The following is a 14,042-nucleotide window of genomic DNA, read 5'->3' on the forward strand; positions in this document are numbered from 1 at the left end:
ATACATAACCGGCGTTTCTCACCAATCTTTTTAATAATAAACATTTAAAAAAATGCAAAATTTATTAGAACAACACAAACAAGAAAAACAACAAATTGCGAACAAGAGAAATAACGAGGAAAAAAATTAAAGGAAATCTTGCTTGGCGACAAATTCCTTCGCATAACCATCATCAGCGATCTGGCAACTCGCGGAGCAAGTGTACACGTACACGGAAGCCCAGTCGATAGATTGACCAATAGCATCTACATCGATGAGCGACAAGAGATGTGGCATAAGCTGCATTTCGAAACGACGAGGAGCTCCACAAAGTTCACATGGTTCCACAACTTCTGGCAATTCAGAAAGGCCAGTTGCACGGAGTGGCTGTCCGTATCTCTTGTATCTAATAATCTGATCGGGTTGCAAATTGACAAGACGGTTGAATTTATCAAAATCGATATCTTTTGGTTGCTCGGCGGTGGCTTCATCCAAATCTTCCTTTGTCATGTCAGCGTTTTTCTGAAAAAGGAATTGAGAAATTTAATTGTTTTTTCCGGCGTCAAACTAACCCCTTTGTTCTCCTTGACAAATTTCTCAAATTCTCTGATTCTTGCTTTCTTCTCCTCTTCAGTCTCATCCTCATCATTTCCTTCTTCCTCTTCCTCATCGCCTTCATCATCACTAAGTCCGTCAAACAGATTTGCTGGCATATATTCCTGATCAATTTCTACACCGAATTCTTTGAAACAAAACGCATTTCTTGGATTTTTCGGTTCATCCGTTATGGAGCCATCTGTTGCCGCTTTAGCACATTCGAGCTTGTGAGCAGGCCAGTCGATGACTTGATGAGCTTGAGAGCAATATCTGAAATTGTGACATATAAGGTGTGAACAAAATTTACCAGAATTTCGTCTTTCCGGCCAGAAATACTGTAACTGGTCTCGATACGACAAATTTTTGTTAAATGCACAAAAATGTGAGCGCCTTTAAGGGGTACTGTAATTATAAATTTGCTGAATTTTCATAGATTTTCCAAAGTTTTCCGAAGATATTTGTATTAATTTTTTTAAACTTTAACAAAATAATTATATTCGAGAGAAGAAATATTAAAAGTCAATAAAAATTCCGCAGCAAGAAAATTTTGGAATTATAAGCCTAATTAGAGTACTAATTAGAGTAGGCACACGCCTTTTTGCATTTAACGGAGAATTTTTTATTCTGGACGCAACATTTTTCGTATGGGTAACTTCTCTCACCTCGCCACTTGGCACTTGGCACATTTTTTCGCAGCGGAACATCCACAGATTCGACACAATCCGGGTCCATCAGCCGGTGCACGTGGATCAGCAACATCTCCATCCAAATCAGGATCCATTGGTCCATCAAATGAATAATAATCATTGGCACGTGGAAGTTGGCATCGGAAGGCTTTCAGATTTGCGGCATCATTTGTACGAGAGCAGGATGGATTACGGCAAACGAAGAGAAATAGAGAACGATGAAAAGCGTGTGGAGGATCATTTATACCTCCATTTGCTGATACTTGCATCAGGAAACACAGTGGTTTCTCGCAGACCTTAAATTTGGGAAATTATTTGGTGGACGGTTGTAGGAAGTTTTTTGTTGCTAATTTTGAAAAAATTATAATTTCAGCTAAAATTTTTAATTTTGCAAATATTTCCGTATTGCTGTTTTATTTTCCATATTTTTGTAGTAAAATAAAACAATGATCAAATAAAATTAATTTCTGAACGCTGCAATACGGAAAAGTTGGCAAAATTGAAGATTTAGCTAAAATTAGGTCAGTTTCAAAGTTCTGTTATAAAAAACCTACGTTGCACAACAAATCTGCGGATTTTGGAAGATTTTTTGGATTCAACCATGACGGTTTTCCTCCTATTTTTCCGAGTGGAAGAAATTGCGAACGTAGACGATACAGATCATCTGGCTCGAATTGAACTCCGAATCCCAAGTTTACTGGTTCATCTGAAAACGAGCTATTTTCATGCTGCAAACAAGATAAAGAGAACGGGCAGGAGACTTAGTGTGTATTTTCTTAAATTTATTGGTTAAGTCCGACTTGAAGAAATTTGTCAAAGAATTTAAATTTAAATATTTCGATTGATCAATATACAAGAAATAAGGCATTATTGATTGGGGAAAGTGAAACAGAAAAAATTGCCGAGAACCATGAATGTCGGTTTGCATTGTGTCTTCTAGTCTTGCTTGTTTTCACGCTTCTTGCGATCTTCTTGTTTGGTAGCAGCGAAGAGCCAGATACCCAAAACCACGTGGACGAGGACGACAGCAATGATCGCAGAATAGGTCAAAGCGTCGTTTGCACTGACACCCAGGAGCCCTGAAATAGGAGAGAAAATGGAATTTTATTCATTTTTCAAAAATTAAAAATAATCGGTAGAACAAGCTCTGTACCTTCGAAAAAGAATTGTTTCAAGAGGAACATAGAAGCAAGAGGAACGATGAGAATCACAAGACTATACGTGAGAAGGTTCTTGACAGCGGATTGGACTTCCTGATCACGAAAGTTCGGGAACAGAGTTGCCATTGTTGATGGTTCGGATGAAGAGGAAGTGGTCATTTCGCTGCAAACAACTCGGTATATCCATGGGTTTAAAATCAAATAATTATTATTGGAATAAAAAATAAGATTATTAAGGGGAGAATAGGTTCATACCAAGGTTTCTGGGAGAATCTTACCGAAAATTTGTTTTTTTTTAATTAAAAAAAATCCCGGATATCCCGAGTTGAATCCAGCGGCGCCAAAAGTAAAGGAAATCAAGAGATACAAAATTTGACAATTTCAAATTAAAATATAGTAAAGCGAAAACTACGCTTCAGAGAGAAAAATTCAATTAGTAAGGAAAAAATATAACAAAAAAAATTTATTCGTTATGTACAAAAGCATCTAGCCAGAGGCACTAATATAAATAGAACGGGTCGAAGTGATCACAAATAAGTAAACGAGGTCCAAACGGGAAGTGAATGTTCAGGAGGAATTTTTGAAGAAGATAATACACAGCCACGCTATTCTTTCTTTTTCTCTGCTCTGAGTTTGTCTTCGGCGTCTTTCTCTTCTTTCCATGCAATATAACAGAAAGCGGCAGCAATGAGAATTACGACCAAGGCAGCACATACTCCGGCATAAAGCATGGCTTCTGCTGGTGGTAAATGGAAGTGGTCTGAAACAAATTATCTATAAAATTGATTCTGGAAAAGTCCACTTACCGATGAATACCCAATAATACAAGCTTGCCATAACAAGCAGTGGAAGTGTGAACATCATTGCAGAAAATGCGATGAGCAGAGTTATAGCTCTATTCGAATGCTCTGCTGTGTAGAATTGTTCTTGATCGGGTCGAATCGGTGCTTTCAGTGCCTCTTCTACTAGGTCCTCACCGTCTTTCTCTTTCGGCCGATTTGCGTCGTCTTTAATTGACTGATCAACGAATGGAAGCTTCATCTCCTCTTCAACTTCATCATCTTCCTCTTTCGCCGATTTGTCAGCATTGTCATCCTCGTTTTCACTGACAGATTGACTACCTAAACTATTAATTCACTAAACAAAAAACATATATTTGTAAAATACCATTTTTCTTTTCATCAACAGCTTCAAAACTATCTGAAGTGCTGGATTTTCGTTCAGCTCCGTCGATCAGCTCGAAGTCTTGCTCCTGTTCTGGAGTATCGCTCATTCTGGAAAGATTTAAATACAACCGAGGAACCAGAAGAGCGCATGAAAATATAGAGCGTGTAATTTAACGTCAGTTATTGACAGAGAAAATAGAATTACGAAAGACCAAATCGGGCAACGAGGAAAACGTTTAACACAAACACAACACTGAAAATAAGCAAGAAAAGGAGGAAGTTATCGGAAAACCGAAGAACTTTCAACTTCGGAAAGAACCGTTTAATTTATGTTTAAAATCAAACAAAAAATTCCCGAAACATCCCTTTTAAACTTTGATTTTCACGAAAAACAACGAATGACCGAAAAATGTGATCAATCTCTGAGAGTGTGCACTTTTGCGTGACGGTGAACTGTCCGCGTGCACCAGATTCGACGCGCAAAATAATCGGCGCGAGGTTCGAACGAACGTTCGTGAATTTGTGGGAGCGGTTTTTAATGTTTAAAAATCAGTTTTGGTTTATTTTATTTGAAAAAAAAAACGATAAAAGCTATATTCCAGCAGTATCTAAAATGATCTTCTTTTAATATTCTAATTTTAATGTTTTAAAATTCATTTTTCGCTGCAGCAAAAAGTTGGTGTTTGCGTACAAAACCCGCGCCAGTCTTGAAAAACGCACGCATTATTTATTCACATGTTTCGCAATATTTCCATATGAACTTCTCAACATCACCAATTTAAATTAAGTTACAGGAATGCCGCCTAAAAAGGTATCTCCCGGGATTACCGTAATCCTTATCGACGCAGGATCCAATATGTCTGTGAAAGACACTGAAACTGGAAAAAGTGCATTTGAAAATGCGATCAATGCTGCAGATTGGATTGTTTCGAGAAAAGTGATACTAAAATTCGAGAAAACTTTCAAAGAAAAAATTGTTTTCAGCTATTTTCCAAAGATCCCGAGCTCTTCTCAGTGATGGCCTACAATTTGGATCCGAAAGAATACAAAACAGAAGTTGGCGGTCAAACATTTAATGGAGTCCAGTGTCAAAATGAAAAGTTTACACCAGCCAGCTTTGATCATTTAAAGTTTATCACAAAGGAATTGCAGCAAAATACAGAAATGATAGATCCAAATTGTGAGAGAATATCCAAGACAAATTCAAAAATCCTATTTATTTTTTTCAGTTTTCAAAGGTGTTCTGGGAGCCGTCGCAGTGCTAAAAGATCAAATCGAATCGTATCCGAATCCATCAGGAATCACGTTGATTGTACTGACAAATGGATTAAACGAGAACATTCGACAAGAAAATTTCGATCTTTTAGTTGAAGCCGTTAGTGAAAGTAATGCAGATTTGATGATAATGTAAGATTTTTCCATTTTAGCGTTGAAAAAAAAATACTTATTCCAGTGGAATCGATGAAAATCCAGAATATCCTGCTTCTCGAGTTGCAGAATTGGCAGAAACATTAGAAGGAAGAACATATACTTTTCAGTGAGTTTTTAAAAATAAAATTGGCGATTTTTGCGCCAAAAATACGGAATCTAGACACGCTTTTTGCGAAATGTTCATCGATTTTCCATAATTTTTCGTTAAAAAAAACTGAAATAATGGTTTTTAAAAACACATAAATATTATTTGAGAAATCTTTAAAAATTCCACAACAACGAAAATTTAAAATAACAGTACCCTTTAAAGGAACACGCTTGTTTGTATCTAACAATAATTGTCGTGTCAAGACCGGCTACCGTATTTTCGGCGCAAATACTATAACATTTCGCGCCTGGAGTAATATCATCATAATTACAATTTCCAGAAACGTCGCAAAGATGCTCTCCACCTTCCAGGCTCGTCAGAAATCCGAGAGAAAATACAATAAAATGTGGGATGTAAGAGTTTTTGAAGAAATCTAATCTAATACAATAAAAATAACGTTCAGATTGCTCCTGGAATCCATCTCCCGGTGATTTTTGCTCTAAAATCTGAAAAATCTACAGCACTACTCAAGTTCAAAAATGCAGATTCCGAAGGAAATGAAATGGTTCGATTGGAACAAATGCACGTGGAAACTGACGAAGTTGCTCCGAAAGATGAATTCAAATCGCCGGTTCTGGAAGAGAAACCGAAATTTCAGAAAAACTTTAAACCCGTTGAAAATATAAAAACTATGCATGGTAGTGAAATTCTAAATTTTTTAAAATCTATTATTAATGCGTCAGGCTACAATTTCGGAAAATCGGTTATCATGATGGACCCAGAATATCTTAAAGAAAAATACAATGATCATAATTTCAACGAGGGACAGACTGGTGGAGTGCTAAAACTGATACAGTTCACGAAAAGAGCAAATGTAAGATATGACATGGTCTCGCAACGACGGAGAATGTTAAATTAGAGGCGACGAAAAAAGGGTGTGCGCCTTTAAAGAGTACTGTAATTTCAAAATTTCGTTTCCGTTGAAATTTCATCGATTTTTCACAGTTATAACACGATATTTTGAAATTTGTATTTTAAAATAGACAAATCATGGTCATTTTTTTGAGAAAAAAACCGAAAAACTAATCACGAAATTTTACCAAAAAAATCTCATTTCAGATCCAGTTGTCACAATAATAATTCCGACCAAAAACAAATTTCTCCGAAAAAATCGGTGTCTTACCTCTCTTCTAAAATTAGCATTTTTGAAAAAAAAATAACGTTTTTTTTACTTTTTGGTTCAAAATCACAACAAAAGAAAGATAGCCATTCATAAATCGCAAAATTTCGCATCTCATAATTGTAATAATTATTTCTAGATTCTCGACTCATATCTCCTCGATGCCAGCGCGAAAACAGTACTTCCTGCTCTCAATTCACCAAAATCAGGTGCCACCAAAGCTACCGTATCCCTCATCGAAGCAATGCTTTCACTTCGAGTCGCTGCCATTTGTCGATACACATTCCATGCAAAATCTCATGTGCAACTCATTGCTCTTCTACCACATCAAGATGAAGAAACTGGCGTTTTCTATCTAAGATCAGTGAAATTACCATTTTCCGATGATATGAGAACATTGAAATTCCCGAAATTCTCATTTGACGAGGAAGATGAAGATTTGAATAAGCCTACTGGTATATATTCATTCAGACTTTTGAATTTAACAAAAAACTAATTAAATTTCAGTAGCTCAACTCTCCGCTGTAGATGACCTTATCGATTGTATGCAATTACAAGAAGATGAAATGTTTGAATTTCAGAAAAATATTGTCCAATAAAAAATTGTTTTCAGCTCTTCACTGGTCGAAGGTGGAATGAGTGATCCAAAATTGCAGATGCAATGCCATTTTCTCAAAAGTTTAGTTCTACATCCAAACGGTACATATTCTTGTGAATTCGGTTTAAATGAAATAATATTATTGTCATTTCAGATACCTTCGAAAATCATTCCAATCGAACCAATCAAATTCTCGATCAAATAATGGCACCGAAACGCAGAGTCGAAGCAGAACATCCGGAGATTTTCCAGAAGCTTGGCCGCGAATTCAATCTGCAACCAATTCAGAAAACCAAACGAGAACGGGTTACGGTAGAGCCTGAAGATCTGCAGACAATGATATCCGAATGGACGGAGAAAAAACAGAATATGACACAACCAGATGAGGTAGATGATGGTGCAAGTCAAAAGAAAAAGAAAAAACCAAATGCAAAGAAATTGACGAGAAAAGAAGAAGTTCAAATGGATATCATGGAAGATGGCGGAGCTAGTCGTGTTTGCTCGAAAATTCTTGAAATGATTTCAAATACTTGCAAATTTCAACCAAATGGAGCAGTTACTGAGTTCTTTACGGTATTTTCAAAAATAGATTTTCAAAATAAAACTTTAAATTTTAAATTTACAGCTTCTCGTCAATGAATTGAATGTTATTCGCTCAGTTTTCGTTGAAAACTCAAAATGTGACGAGTTCAATGAACTTCTCAAGAAGTTGAAAGACGAAGAAGACTTTGAACCATTTGCTGAAGTTCTTTCTGAAGGTACTACCATTTCATGTCCACTTTTCTGCCATTCCTCATTCAACAAATTTCAGAAAAATCATGCAATCCAATTGATTCTTCCGAAGTCAGCATGTCAGAAGTCTCCGTCGCCAATGCTGCCGAATTCTGGGAAGAAGATTGAGCATTTTTATTTTATTTTATGGCAATGTATCTCAAATAACTAACTACAATCATTTTAAAGCTGTGAATGAACTGAAATGAAAATAAAATCATACTACCGTATCATGGTGATCACCCAAAGAACGCTTTTTAATGTGAAAGTCAGCATTTTTTTTATTTAGTACGTACAGTGAGAGGAAAAAGTAGGGAAAAGCAAGATGTAGGCTCGTAGGTAGGCGAAAATGTGATGTACCCAAGTGTATCGGTAGGCAGACTGGTAACAATAACAGAGAAGTACTCAAACATCGATCTTAATGTCTACCGACTTGTGTGCATAATGCATGCCTATAGGTATACCTATGCACCTCCCACAGGTTTCAATGCCTAGTTTATCGCCTACATCTAGCCAATGTGCCTGCCTACTATCTTTGACGGAGTTTGTGCCACTAAAATGACGACTCAGGTATTCACAAATTTAAGAAACAAGTTCAGTTTATTCAAATCTTCAATTTCAAGTAATAGATCAAGTTCCGATGGAAGTTTTAATCTTTCTCCTTTTTTCACTTCTTCTCGTATGCTTCCAGTTTATCGAGTTGATCATCTGGGCTTCTATCGCCGGTTGTCTTCTCCCGCTCACTTGACACTTCCCAACCGATTTCCATCTCTCGTTTCTCAAGTCTTTTAATAATTGCCAGATTCTCCTCAGAATCAATATCAGAGAGTGGTTCGACTTCAGATCCAGACGAGAGGGCCACTTCATCTATAACAAGAGTATGACCAACAATTACAATAATAATAAAAAATACCTTTAACAGAAAGAGCAACTAGATTCTCATAGTTTCTAAAATGTTCTCTTTCCTCTTGATCCAAGTCTTCGAAAAACTCAACTTCAGAATCCTCTTCAGACTTCAGACTCCATTTGAACTTCCTCTTCTCTTCTCCTTCATCAGTTGCACACGTAGACGAAGTCCACGTGGATAACGATGTGGCAGACGTAGAATCATATGAGCCTGTCATTGCCGACTGTGTACCAGTAAAATCATGTCTCATTCCCAACAAAAACTCGCGGGTGATCAGTCCGCGGCTGACCTTTTTTCCTCTTCCCGGCTTCGGCTTCGGTGGTTCAGATAATTTCTGAAAATTATAAATTTTCAAAGACTCGTTTATATTATCGCGACGCAGAAACTATAGTTTTGAAATCAAAGTTGGTACGATTGCGCTCCAATGAAAACTCTGCTCACCGGAATTTATATATCGTTAGGTATTGGCGTCAAAAACGTAAATTAAAATTTTCTACTAAAAATTTGAATTTCCGGATTTGCCGCCAATAAATAGTTTCATATTGTCGTGGAGCGCAATTGCACGCACTTTGCTTTCAAACTGCGGCATTCTCTATTTACGTCTCGAGATGGATCCATAATACTTACACTCTTCTCTTCTTCAGTTTTGTTCTCCTTTCTATCCTGCTTCTGTTTCTCCGGATCACCTTTCGCTCGACCTTTTTTATTCTTGACAACATCGGAAGGAGTTGAACGTCTTTCGACACCAATCATCGCCTCCGTTGCACCATCATCATCCTTTTCACTCGACGGATTCCTTTCTGCGGATTTTTCCTTTCTCTCAGCTGATTTCCCAGCCTTCTTCGGTTTCTTTCTCCCATCAGATGAACTAGCTTCTGACATTGGCGAAGAGGTCTGTTCGGTGCAAGAAGATGTTTCAGCGCTTGACCTCTCACAAGAATCCTTCTTCTTCTCACTCTTTGATTTTCTTGCTGCTGCACTTTTCTGTTCATTCTCCTCATCCGATGCCTTCAAATTATCGTGATCCGATTCATCAGCTGCATGCCAATGACCTTCTACTAGATCAATCGCATTATTCGTGTAGAAATCTGGAGCTCTTCTAGTTTTCTTGACTTCTTCGAGTTCTTTCATTGTGTAAAGTCTTGGTTGTTCTTTGTCAGAATATTGCATAACATCCACCGAAAATATCAGATCTGAAATAAAAACATTAAATAATAAAAAAAATACTAAGCTGACACTTACTCATTTTCTCCATGAAAGTTTCATAGGTCAACTTTTTATTGGCTATGAAACAAGCAACCAGTGGAACAAAATCAGCACAACCATCATAGAGATAATTCACTGAAAAATAAACAATTATTGGCAGATTGTCAAACATTAGCTCTCACATGGATCATTGAAAAATACTTCTTTCAGTTTGAACATATTCTCTGCATCTCCGAACCATGGAAGCTTCTCGGCAGTGCACAGAAATAGCATCTACAAAATTTTCGTTGTAATCTGGATTCATAATGATTTCCTACCGTGTAAACCCATGCCTCAAAGTCCACAAATTCATCAAATTGTGCATCTTTTTGGTGGAAAACTCTCGGAGAAAACGAATCGGGTCGAGCATCGTCAGGAACTTTCATTTCTGGTCTATAAAAAGCAGAGAGTTTGGGTCTCGCCACGACTTCACATTGCGTAAAAGTACAGTAACAGCTCTCACCACAAACTAAATATTATCAAAAATGTGTGTGAAATACAGTAACCCATAGACAGGCAGACATGTAGGTAGACAGTTGGCACATCATCGGTAGGTAAAAGATAGGCACGTACGTAGGCGCTTAGGTGAGAATGAAAGTAAGTATTAAGTAGGCACGTAGGGACGATGTAGGTACGCAGGCGGGCAGGTGCGAGGTAGATACGCAGGCAAGAACTAAGAAGGTAAGCTTTCAATAGGCACATAGGTAGGCAACGTAGCATGAGGCAGGTATGAGTGAAACATGAGTTAGGCACACACGCAAGCATAAGGCGTGTCCGTCTGGCAAAAACCTACTTTCTCGTCATGCATCTTGAATAATCAGTGATCTTAATATTGAATGGATGCTGATTGACACTGAATGAAGATGGTCGAATATCCAAATGAACAATATCGAATGAATGAAGTTCTTTAATTGCATTGAAAGTGAAATAACTGATAAGAAACATTGTGGTAGGGCTGAAAGTTTTTATTTAAACATTCGAATATTGATATCCAGTGAAACTCACTTCAAAACAGCTCCAAACTCATCAAAAAGCGTCAGCAAATCCATTCCAAAATCCTCGAAAATTAGGAATCTGAAAACCAAACTGAAGGGACCAGAGATATTAATTTTTTTTTACTTAAAATCGTCATCATATCCAATATCAACAAGACGGGCAATATGCGATGGATTCGAGAGCTCTGGGAGCAAATCATAGAGAATCTTGCGTTCTTTCTGGAAACAAAGTTATCTAGTTACTTTCTGTGATACTATAAATGAAATTACATCTAAATTCTTTTGCAATTGCAAATGTTCTGGATTCTTTCGGCTGACAAGCTTTGCAGAGCACATACAACCCGATTTGATATTTTGAACGAGCCAAAATTGATTGGATGTCGATGAGTTGCTTTCAGGCTGAAAATAGTTGATGAAAACTTTGAAAAACTACTTCTAGAACAAACATTATTGCCTAAAGCTTCACTTATGGGACCATCAGGATCCAGTTCTTCCATCATTTCGTATTTGGTATTTTTCAGAAAACGCGGCATAGGAAGTTGGAAAGTCTTCAATTTCTGAAACACGAAAAATTTCACAAAAAATTTGGAACGCTTCACGAATTTGCGTGTCATCCTTGCGCAGGGGCCATGCTAATCTTCTCTGTATTGTTCCAATTTTAGTATATGTTCTCGGAAGAACGAGACATCTCGCAATAGGAGGTGTTTATATAGGGGGGACACAAGAGGCGGCAGACGTCTTGCGGGTTTTGTCATCCTCTATGTTTTGCATACCATTAAGGGTGGAGCTCTTGCAAGAACTCTTAAAATGTTTAGAGTTATTCAAAATTGGAAAAGGAGTTCGAAAATACTTGAAATATTTCAAAGTAGACTTGAAAATCTTTTGAATTAGAGTGAAGAAAATGAGCGTGCGCCTTTAAGATGATACGGTAGCTTTTTTAAATTGAATTTTGAAAGTTTTCTTCGTTTTTCAAATAATAATTCTCAATGAAAATATAAAGAAAACATATGAGAAAAATTCGAATGCGGTCTCGAAACGATTTTAATGAACACAGAAGAGTGTGCGCGCCTTTATGGAGTACTGTAGTTATCAACCTTTCGTTTTTTGTGGAATTTTTTCTGACGTTTTCTCAGAAATTCGTGTATTTTATATTTTAATTCAGTTAAAAAATAACTTTCAAGGTGACGAAAAAAGGGGACTACAGTAATCTTTAAAGGCGCAAACCCATTTCCTTAATCAAAATAAGATCGTGTCGATACCGGGGTACTGTATTATCGGTTAAAAAATCGCAAAATTCAGCGTCTGGGTAGTATAAGATAAGGTAAAAGATATAGTATAAGATAAGGAATGAAAGAATGACATTTTCAGTATTTTTAGTGATACCGAGAGAAAACAAATACCTCTTTCAACAATGGCGTAGTTTCTTCACCAACTACCATAAACTCCGAGAAAACTTTATCAGAAATGTTCATCGCTGTGCTCAAATAATCCAGCAAATTCTCGACTTCTGAATCGGTATCAGTCGACCTATAGAGATCATCAGAATCCCAATTGAACTTTTCAATATTTCGATCAAGATCTGCATTGTCTGCATCTGGATCCGAAGACGTAATGATAATTGATTCAGAATCAAGCATTGCAGATGATGTATCAGTTGTTGAAGAGTATGATTGACTGAAAGATGTCTCAACGCCTGCATTGCTTGTTTGCTCGGCTGACGATTTTTCGGCTCCCGACTTGTTGGACGCCGACTTGACTTCTGGAAAATTAATTTTGGAATTTTTTTTTTCTTCTATCAGTCTCAAAGAATGTGTATTTATGCAAAATGTCTCGGCGCGCTCCTTGCATATATCCAAAGGGATTTTGCATACGTGCCTTTAAGAGTACTGTAGAAAATTCATGTATAGATCTCGATTGTTCACTGAGAAAAAAAACCAAACAAATTAAGAATTTTAGAAAGAAAACCCATATATTTACTTTTCAATGTTTCCGTCGAAAAAACTGAAAATACAATGTTTCATCACATCAATTGCCTACCGAAACTTTAAAGGCACATACACAAAAGTTTAATTCATGAATGCATGTTCGCGCGCTCTGAGACCTTTTTTCATAATAACTATTACGCATCTTTTGAAATTCCTTTAATACCTTCAAACATGCTATCCTCTTCATCTCCCGTAGCATCAGTGTCTTCAGTTTCATCTTTCGACCCTTTTCTGTCTTTCTGTTTCTCTATGTTATCCAACATCTCTTCCAAATATTCAATCTCATCGTCAAAATTCATTTTATCATCAATAGATGATGACGTGTCATCAGACGAAGATTTCAAATCTTTATAAAGTTTTTGCTCTCTTTCAAGACGTTTTTCAGCCAATGCTTTCTCTTTCTCTGCGTCTAATTTCTCTTTATCAGTCTTCTCTTTATCATCTTCCTCTTCATTCTCCGTCTCTGTCTCTTCAGTAGTTGGTGCAGATGATGGCTCTACCATATCCGTTGGCTGTTCAGATTCCTTCTTCTCTCCGACCTCGCCATCCTCTTCGGAAATAAGATGGGAAGACGACGACGCTGATACTGCATCGAGATCCTTGTCCGAAAAACAATCCGACCCCGAACAACAACATTGGCGCATTATTCTGTAAATTGGTATTTACAGCTACAAAAAAAGAATAAAAAGATTCTGGAGGTATGGGGAATTGAACCCCAGCCCTCTCCCATGCTAAGGGAGCGCTCTACCACTGAGCTATACCCCGACGGACGGGCTCGGTTCTCAGTGTCGATAAAAACCCACTTCAATCGTTTCCAGGCAATATCTGTAGCATCATTTTCATTTTTGAACATAGCTTCAACAGCATCAGTATCCGAAGTTTCACCATCTGAATCACAAGCATCCGAATTTGAAGAAGAAAACTCTGATGATGATGAATATTTATTTGTTGTTCCTTTTTTAACTTCCAATTCGAATTTTTGAATTTCTTTCAGCAAAGCTTTTTCCTTTTCATCAATAACTATTTCAGGCAAATCACCATCCAACTCATCTTCCTCAGATTCCAAACATTTTGGACCTTTTAAATCCGTTTTCTTTTTTCTTTTATTTAGAGCTGCTTTACACTGAAACATTTTCAGTATTCTCTCTTAAAATGAGAAAATCAATAAACTTACAACTGTCTTCCTATCAAAACTTGGATAAGTGATCGCTCGTTCCACATATTCGAAAGGAAAATCCATTCTAATCAAGAAAT

At 37.1% G+C, this 14,042-nt stretch overlaps 5 protein-coding genes and 4 non-coding genes across 11 annotated transcripts; 3 read left to right on the forward strand and 6 right to left on the reverse strand.

The window, feature by feature from the left end:
• Nucleotides 1–49: 49 nt before the first annotated feature.
• pdcd-2 (MYND-type domain-containing protein) lies at nucleotides 50–2,341 on the reverse strand. The gene is made up of 5 exons (NM_065495.10): nucleotides 2,172–2,341; nucleotides 1,817–1,968; nucleotides 1,239–1,558; nucleotides 552–846; nucleotides 50–501 (listed from the first exon to the last, which is right to left on the reverse strand). The coding sequence occupies exons 1-5, from the start codon at nucleotides 2,188–2,190 to the stop codon at nucleotides 127–129; spliced, it is 1,161 nt and encodes a 386-aa protein (NP_497896.1). The 5' UTR covers nucleotides 2,191–2,341; the 3' UTR covers nucleotides 50–126.
• Nucleotides 2,034–2,585, reverse strand: R07E5.19 (Vacuolar ATPase assembly integral membrane protein VMA21 homolog). Its single transcript, NM_001384073.2, has 2 exons — nucleotides 2,416–2,585; nucleotides 2,034–2,341 (listed from the first exon to the last, which is right to left on the reverse strand). Exons 1-2 carry the CDS (start codon nucleotides 2,579–2,581, stop codon nucleotides 2,199–2,201), a joined length of 309 nt encoding a protein of 102 aa, NP_001370233.1. The 5' UTR covers nucleotides 2,582–2,585; the 3' UTR covers nucleotides 2,034–2,198.
• Nucleotides 2,586–2,871: 286 nt separating this feature from the next.
• Nucleotides 2,872–3,696, reverse strand: R07E5.7 (vacuolar ATPase assembly integral membrane protein VMA21). The gene is made up of 3 exons (NM_065497.4): nucleotides 3,590–3,696; nucleotides 3,229–3,543; nucleotides 2,872–3,182 (listed from the first exon to the last, which is right to left on the reverse strand). Exons 1-3 carry the CDS (start codon nucleotides 3,693–3,695, stop codon nucleotides 3,028–3,030), a joined length of 576 nt encoding a protein of 191 aa, NP_497898.1. The 5' UTR covers nucleotide 3,696; the 3' UTR covers nucleotides 2,872–3,027.
• Nucleotides 3,697–4,376: 680 nt separating this feature from the next.
• Nucleotides 4,377–7,904, forward strand: cku-80 (the record flags this gene model as incomplete). Of its 3 annotated transcripts, NM_001322514.4 has the most annotated exons (13): nucleotides 4,377–4,525; nucleotides 4,573–4,768; nucleotides 4,818–4,995; nucleotides 5,042–5,125; nucleotides 5,448–5,520; nucleotides 5,571–5,805; nucleotides 5,851–5,981; nucleotides 6,427–6,742; nucleotides 6,795–6,855; nucleotides 6,901–6,986; nucleotides 7,040–7,458; nucleotides 7,511–7,643; nucleotides 7,697–7,904. In NM_001322514.4, 13 exons carry the CDS (start codon nucleotides 4,385–4,387, stop codon nucleotides 7,783–7,785), a joined length of 2,142 nt encoding a protein of 713 aa, NP_001309438.1. The 3 variants fall into 3 exon arrangements, with proteins under 3 accessions (NP_001309438.1, NP_001309599.1, NP_001309600.1); NM_001322520.3 differs by lacking the exons at nucleotides 4,377–4,525; nucleotides 4,573–4,768; nucleotides 4,818–4,995; ... (2 more) ...; nucleotides 5,571–5,805; nucleotides 5,851–5,981 and having other exon boundaries at nucleotides 6,532–6,742; nucleotides 7,697–7,785; NM_001322524.3 differs by lacking the exons at nucleotides 4,377–4,525; nucleotides 4,573–4,768; nucleotides 4,818–4,995; ... (4 more) ...; nucleotides 6,427–6,742; nucleotides 6,795–6,855 and having other exon boundaries at nucleotides 6,944–6,986; nucleotides 7,697–7,785.
• Nucleotides 7,905–8,235: 331 nt separating this feature from the next.
• C28A5.6 (Protein kinase domain-containing protein) lies at nucleotides 8,236–14,031 on the reverse strand. The gene is made up of 15 exons (NM_065499.5): nucleotides 13,963–14,031; nucleotides 13,592–13,911; nucleotides 12,952–13,436; nucleotides 12,204–12,562; nucleotides 11,250–11,360; nucleotides 11,074–11,202; nucleotides 10,928–11,022; nucleotides 10,814–10,882; nucleotides 10,602–10,763; nucleotides 10,087–10,201; nucleotides 9,952–10,042; nucleotides 9,806–9,904; nucleotides 9,191–9,756; nucleotides 8,570–8,897; nucleotides 8,236–8,523 (listed from the first exon to the last, which is right to left on the reverse strand). Exons 1-15 carry the CDS (start codon nucleotides 14,026–14,028, stop codon nucleotides 8,324–8,326), a joined length of 3,195 nt encoding a protein of 1,064 aa, NP_497900.2. The 5' UTR covers nucleotides 14,029–14,031; the 3' UTR covers nucleotides 8,236–8,323.
• On the forward strand, nucleotides 11,379–11,484 carry C28A5.9. Its single transcript, NR_052241.1, has one exon. It is a non-coding gene; the product is annotated as an Unclassified non-coding RNA C28A5.9 (non-coding RNA).
• Nucleotides 11,383–11,484, reverse strand: C28A5.7. Its single transcript, NR_002637.1, has one exon. It is a non-coding gene; the product is annotated as a small nuclear RNA C28A5.7 (small nuclear RNA).
• C28A5.10 lies at nucleotides 13,461–13,553 on the forward strand. Its single transcript, NR_052242.1, has one exon. It is a non-coding gene; the product is annotated as an Unclassified non-coding RNA C28A5.10 (non-coding RNA).
• On the reverse strand, nucleotides 13,482–13,553 carry C28A5.t3. The gene has a single exon. It is a non-coding gene; the product is annotated as a tRNA-Ala (tRNA).
• Nucleotides 14,032–14,042: the final 11 nt, after the last annotated feature.

This window comes from Caenorhabditis elegans, chromosome III (assembly GCF_000002985.6).
Source record: "Caenorhabditis elegans chromosome III".
In the NCBI taxonomy this organism is placed as follows: domain Eukaryota; kingdom Metazoa; phylum Nematoda; class Chromadorea; order Rhabditida; family Rhabditidae; genus Caenorhabditis; species Caenorhabditis elegans.

Excerpts from the sequence above, each read along its gene's own strand:
- pdcd-2 (NM_065495.10), bottom strand. Across the intron at positions 1,559-1,816 it reads CCGCAGATTTGTTGTGCAAC|GTCTGCGAGAAACCACTGTG; the intron begins GTAGGTTTTTTA and ends CCCAAATTTAAG. Across the intron at positions 847-1,238 it reads GCCAAGTGCCAAGTGGCGAG|ATATTGCTCTCAAGCTCATC; the intron begins GTGAGAGAAGTT and ends TCACAATTTCAG.
- R07E5.19 (NM_001384073.2), bottom strand. The coding sequence starts at position 2,581 with ATGACCACTTCCTCTTCATCCGAACCATCAACAATGGCAACTCTGTTC. Across the intron at positions 2,342-2,415 it reads GAAACAATTCTTTTTCGAAG|GGCTCCTGGGTGTCAGTGCA; the intron begins GTACAGAGCTTG and ends CTCCTATTTCAG.
- R07E5.7 (NM_065497.4), bottom strand. The coding sequence starts at position 3,695 with ATGAGCGATACTCCAGAACAGGAGCAAGACTTCGAGCTGATCGACGGA. Across the intron at positions 3,544-3,589 it reads TGTTGATGAAAAGAAAAATG|GTAGTCAATCTGTCAGTGAA; the intron begins GTATTTTACAAA and ends TTAATAGTTTAG. Across the intron at positions 3,183-3,228 it reads GTATTATTGGGTATTCATCG|ACCACTTCCATTTACCACCA; the intron begins GTAAGTGGACTT and ends AATTTGTTTCAG.
- C28A5.6 (NM_065499.5), bottom strand. The coding sequence starts at position 14,028 with ATGGATTTTCCTTTCGAATATGTGGAACGAGCGATCACTTATCCAAGT. Across the intron at positions 13,912-13,962 it reads GTTTTGATAGGAAGACAGTT|TGTAAAGCAGCTCTAAATAA; the intron begins GTAAGTTTATTG and ends AAAATGTTTCAG. Across the intron at positions 10,764-10,813 it reads GAGTTTGGAGCTGTTTTGAA|CCCTACCACAATGTTTCTTA; the intron begins GTGAGTTTCACT and ends AAAAACTTTCAG.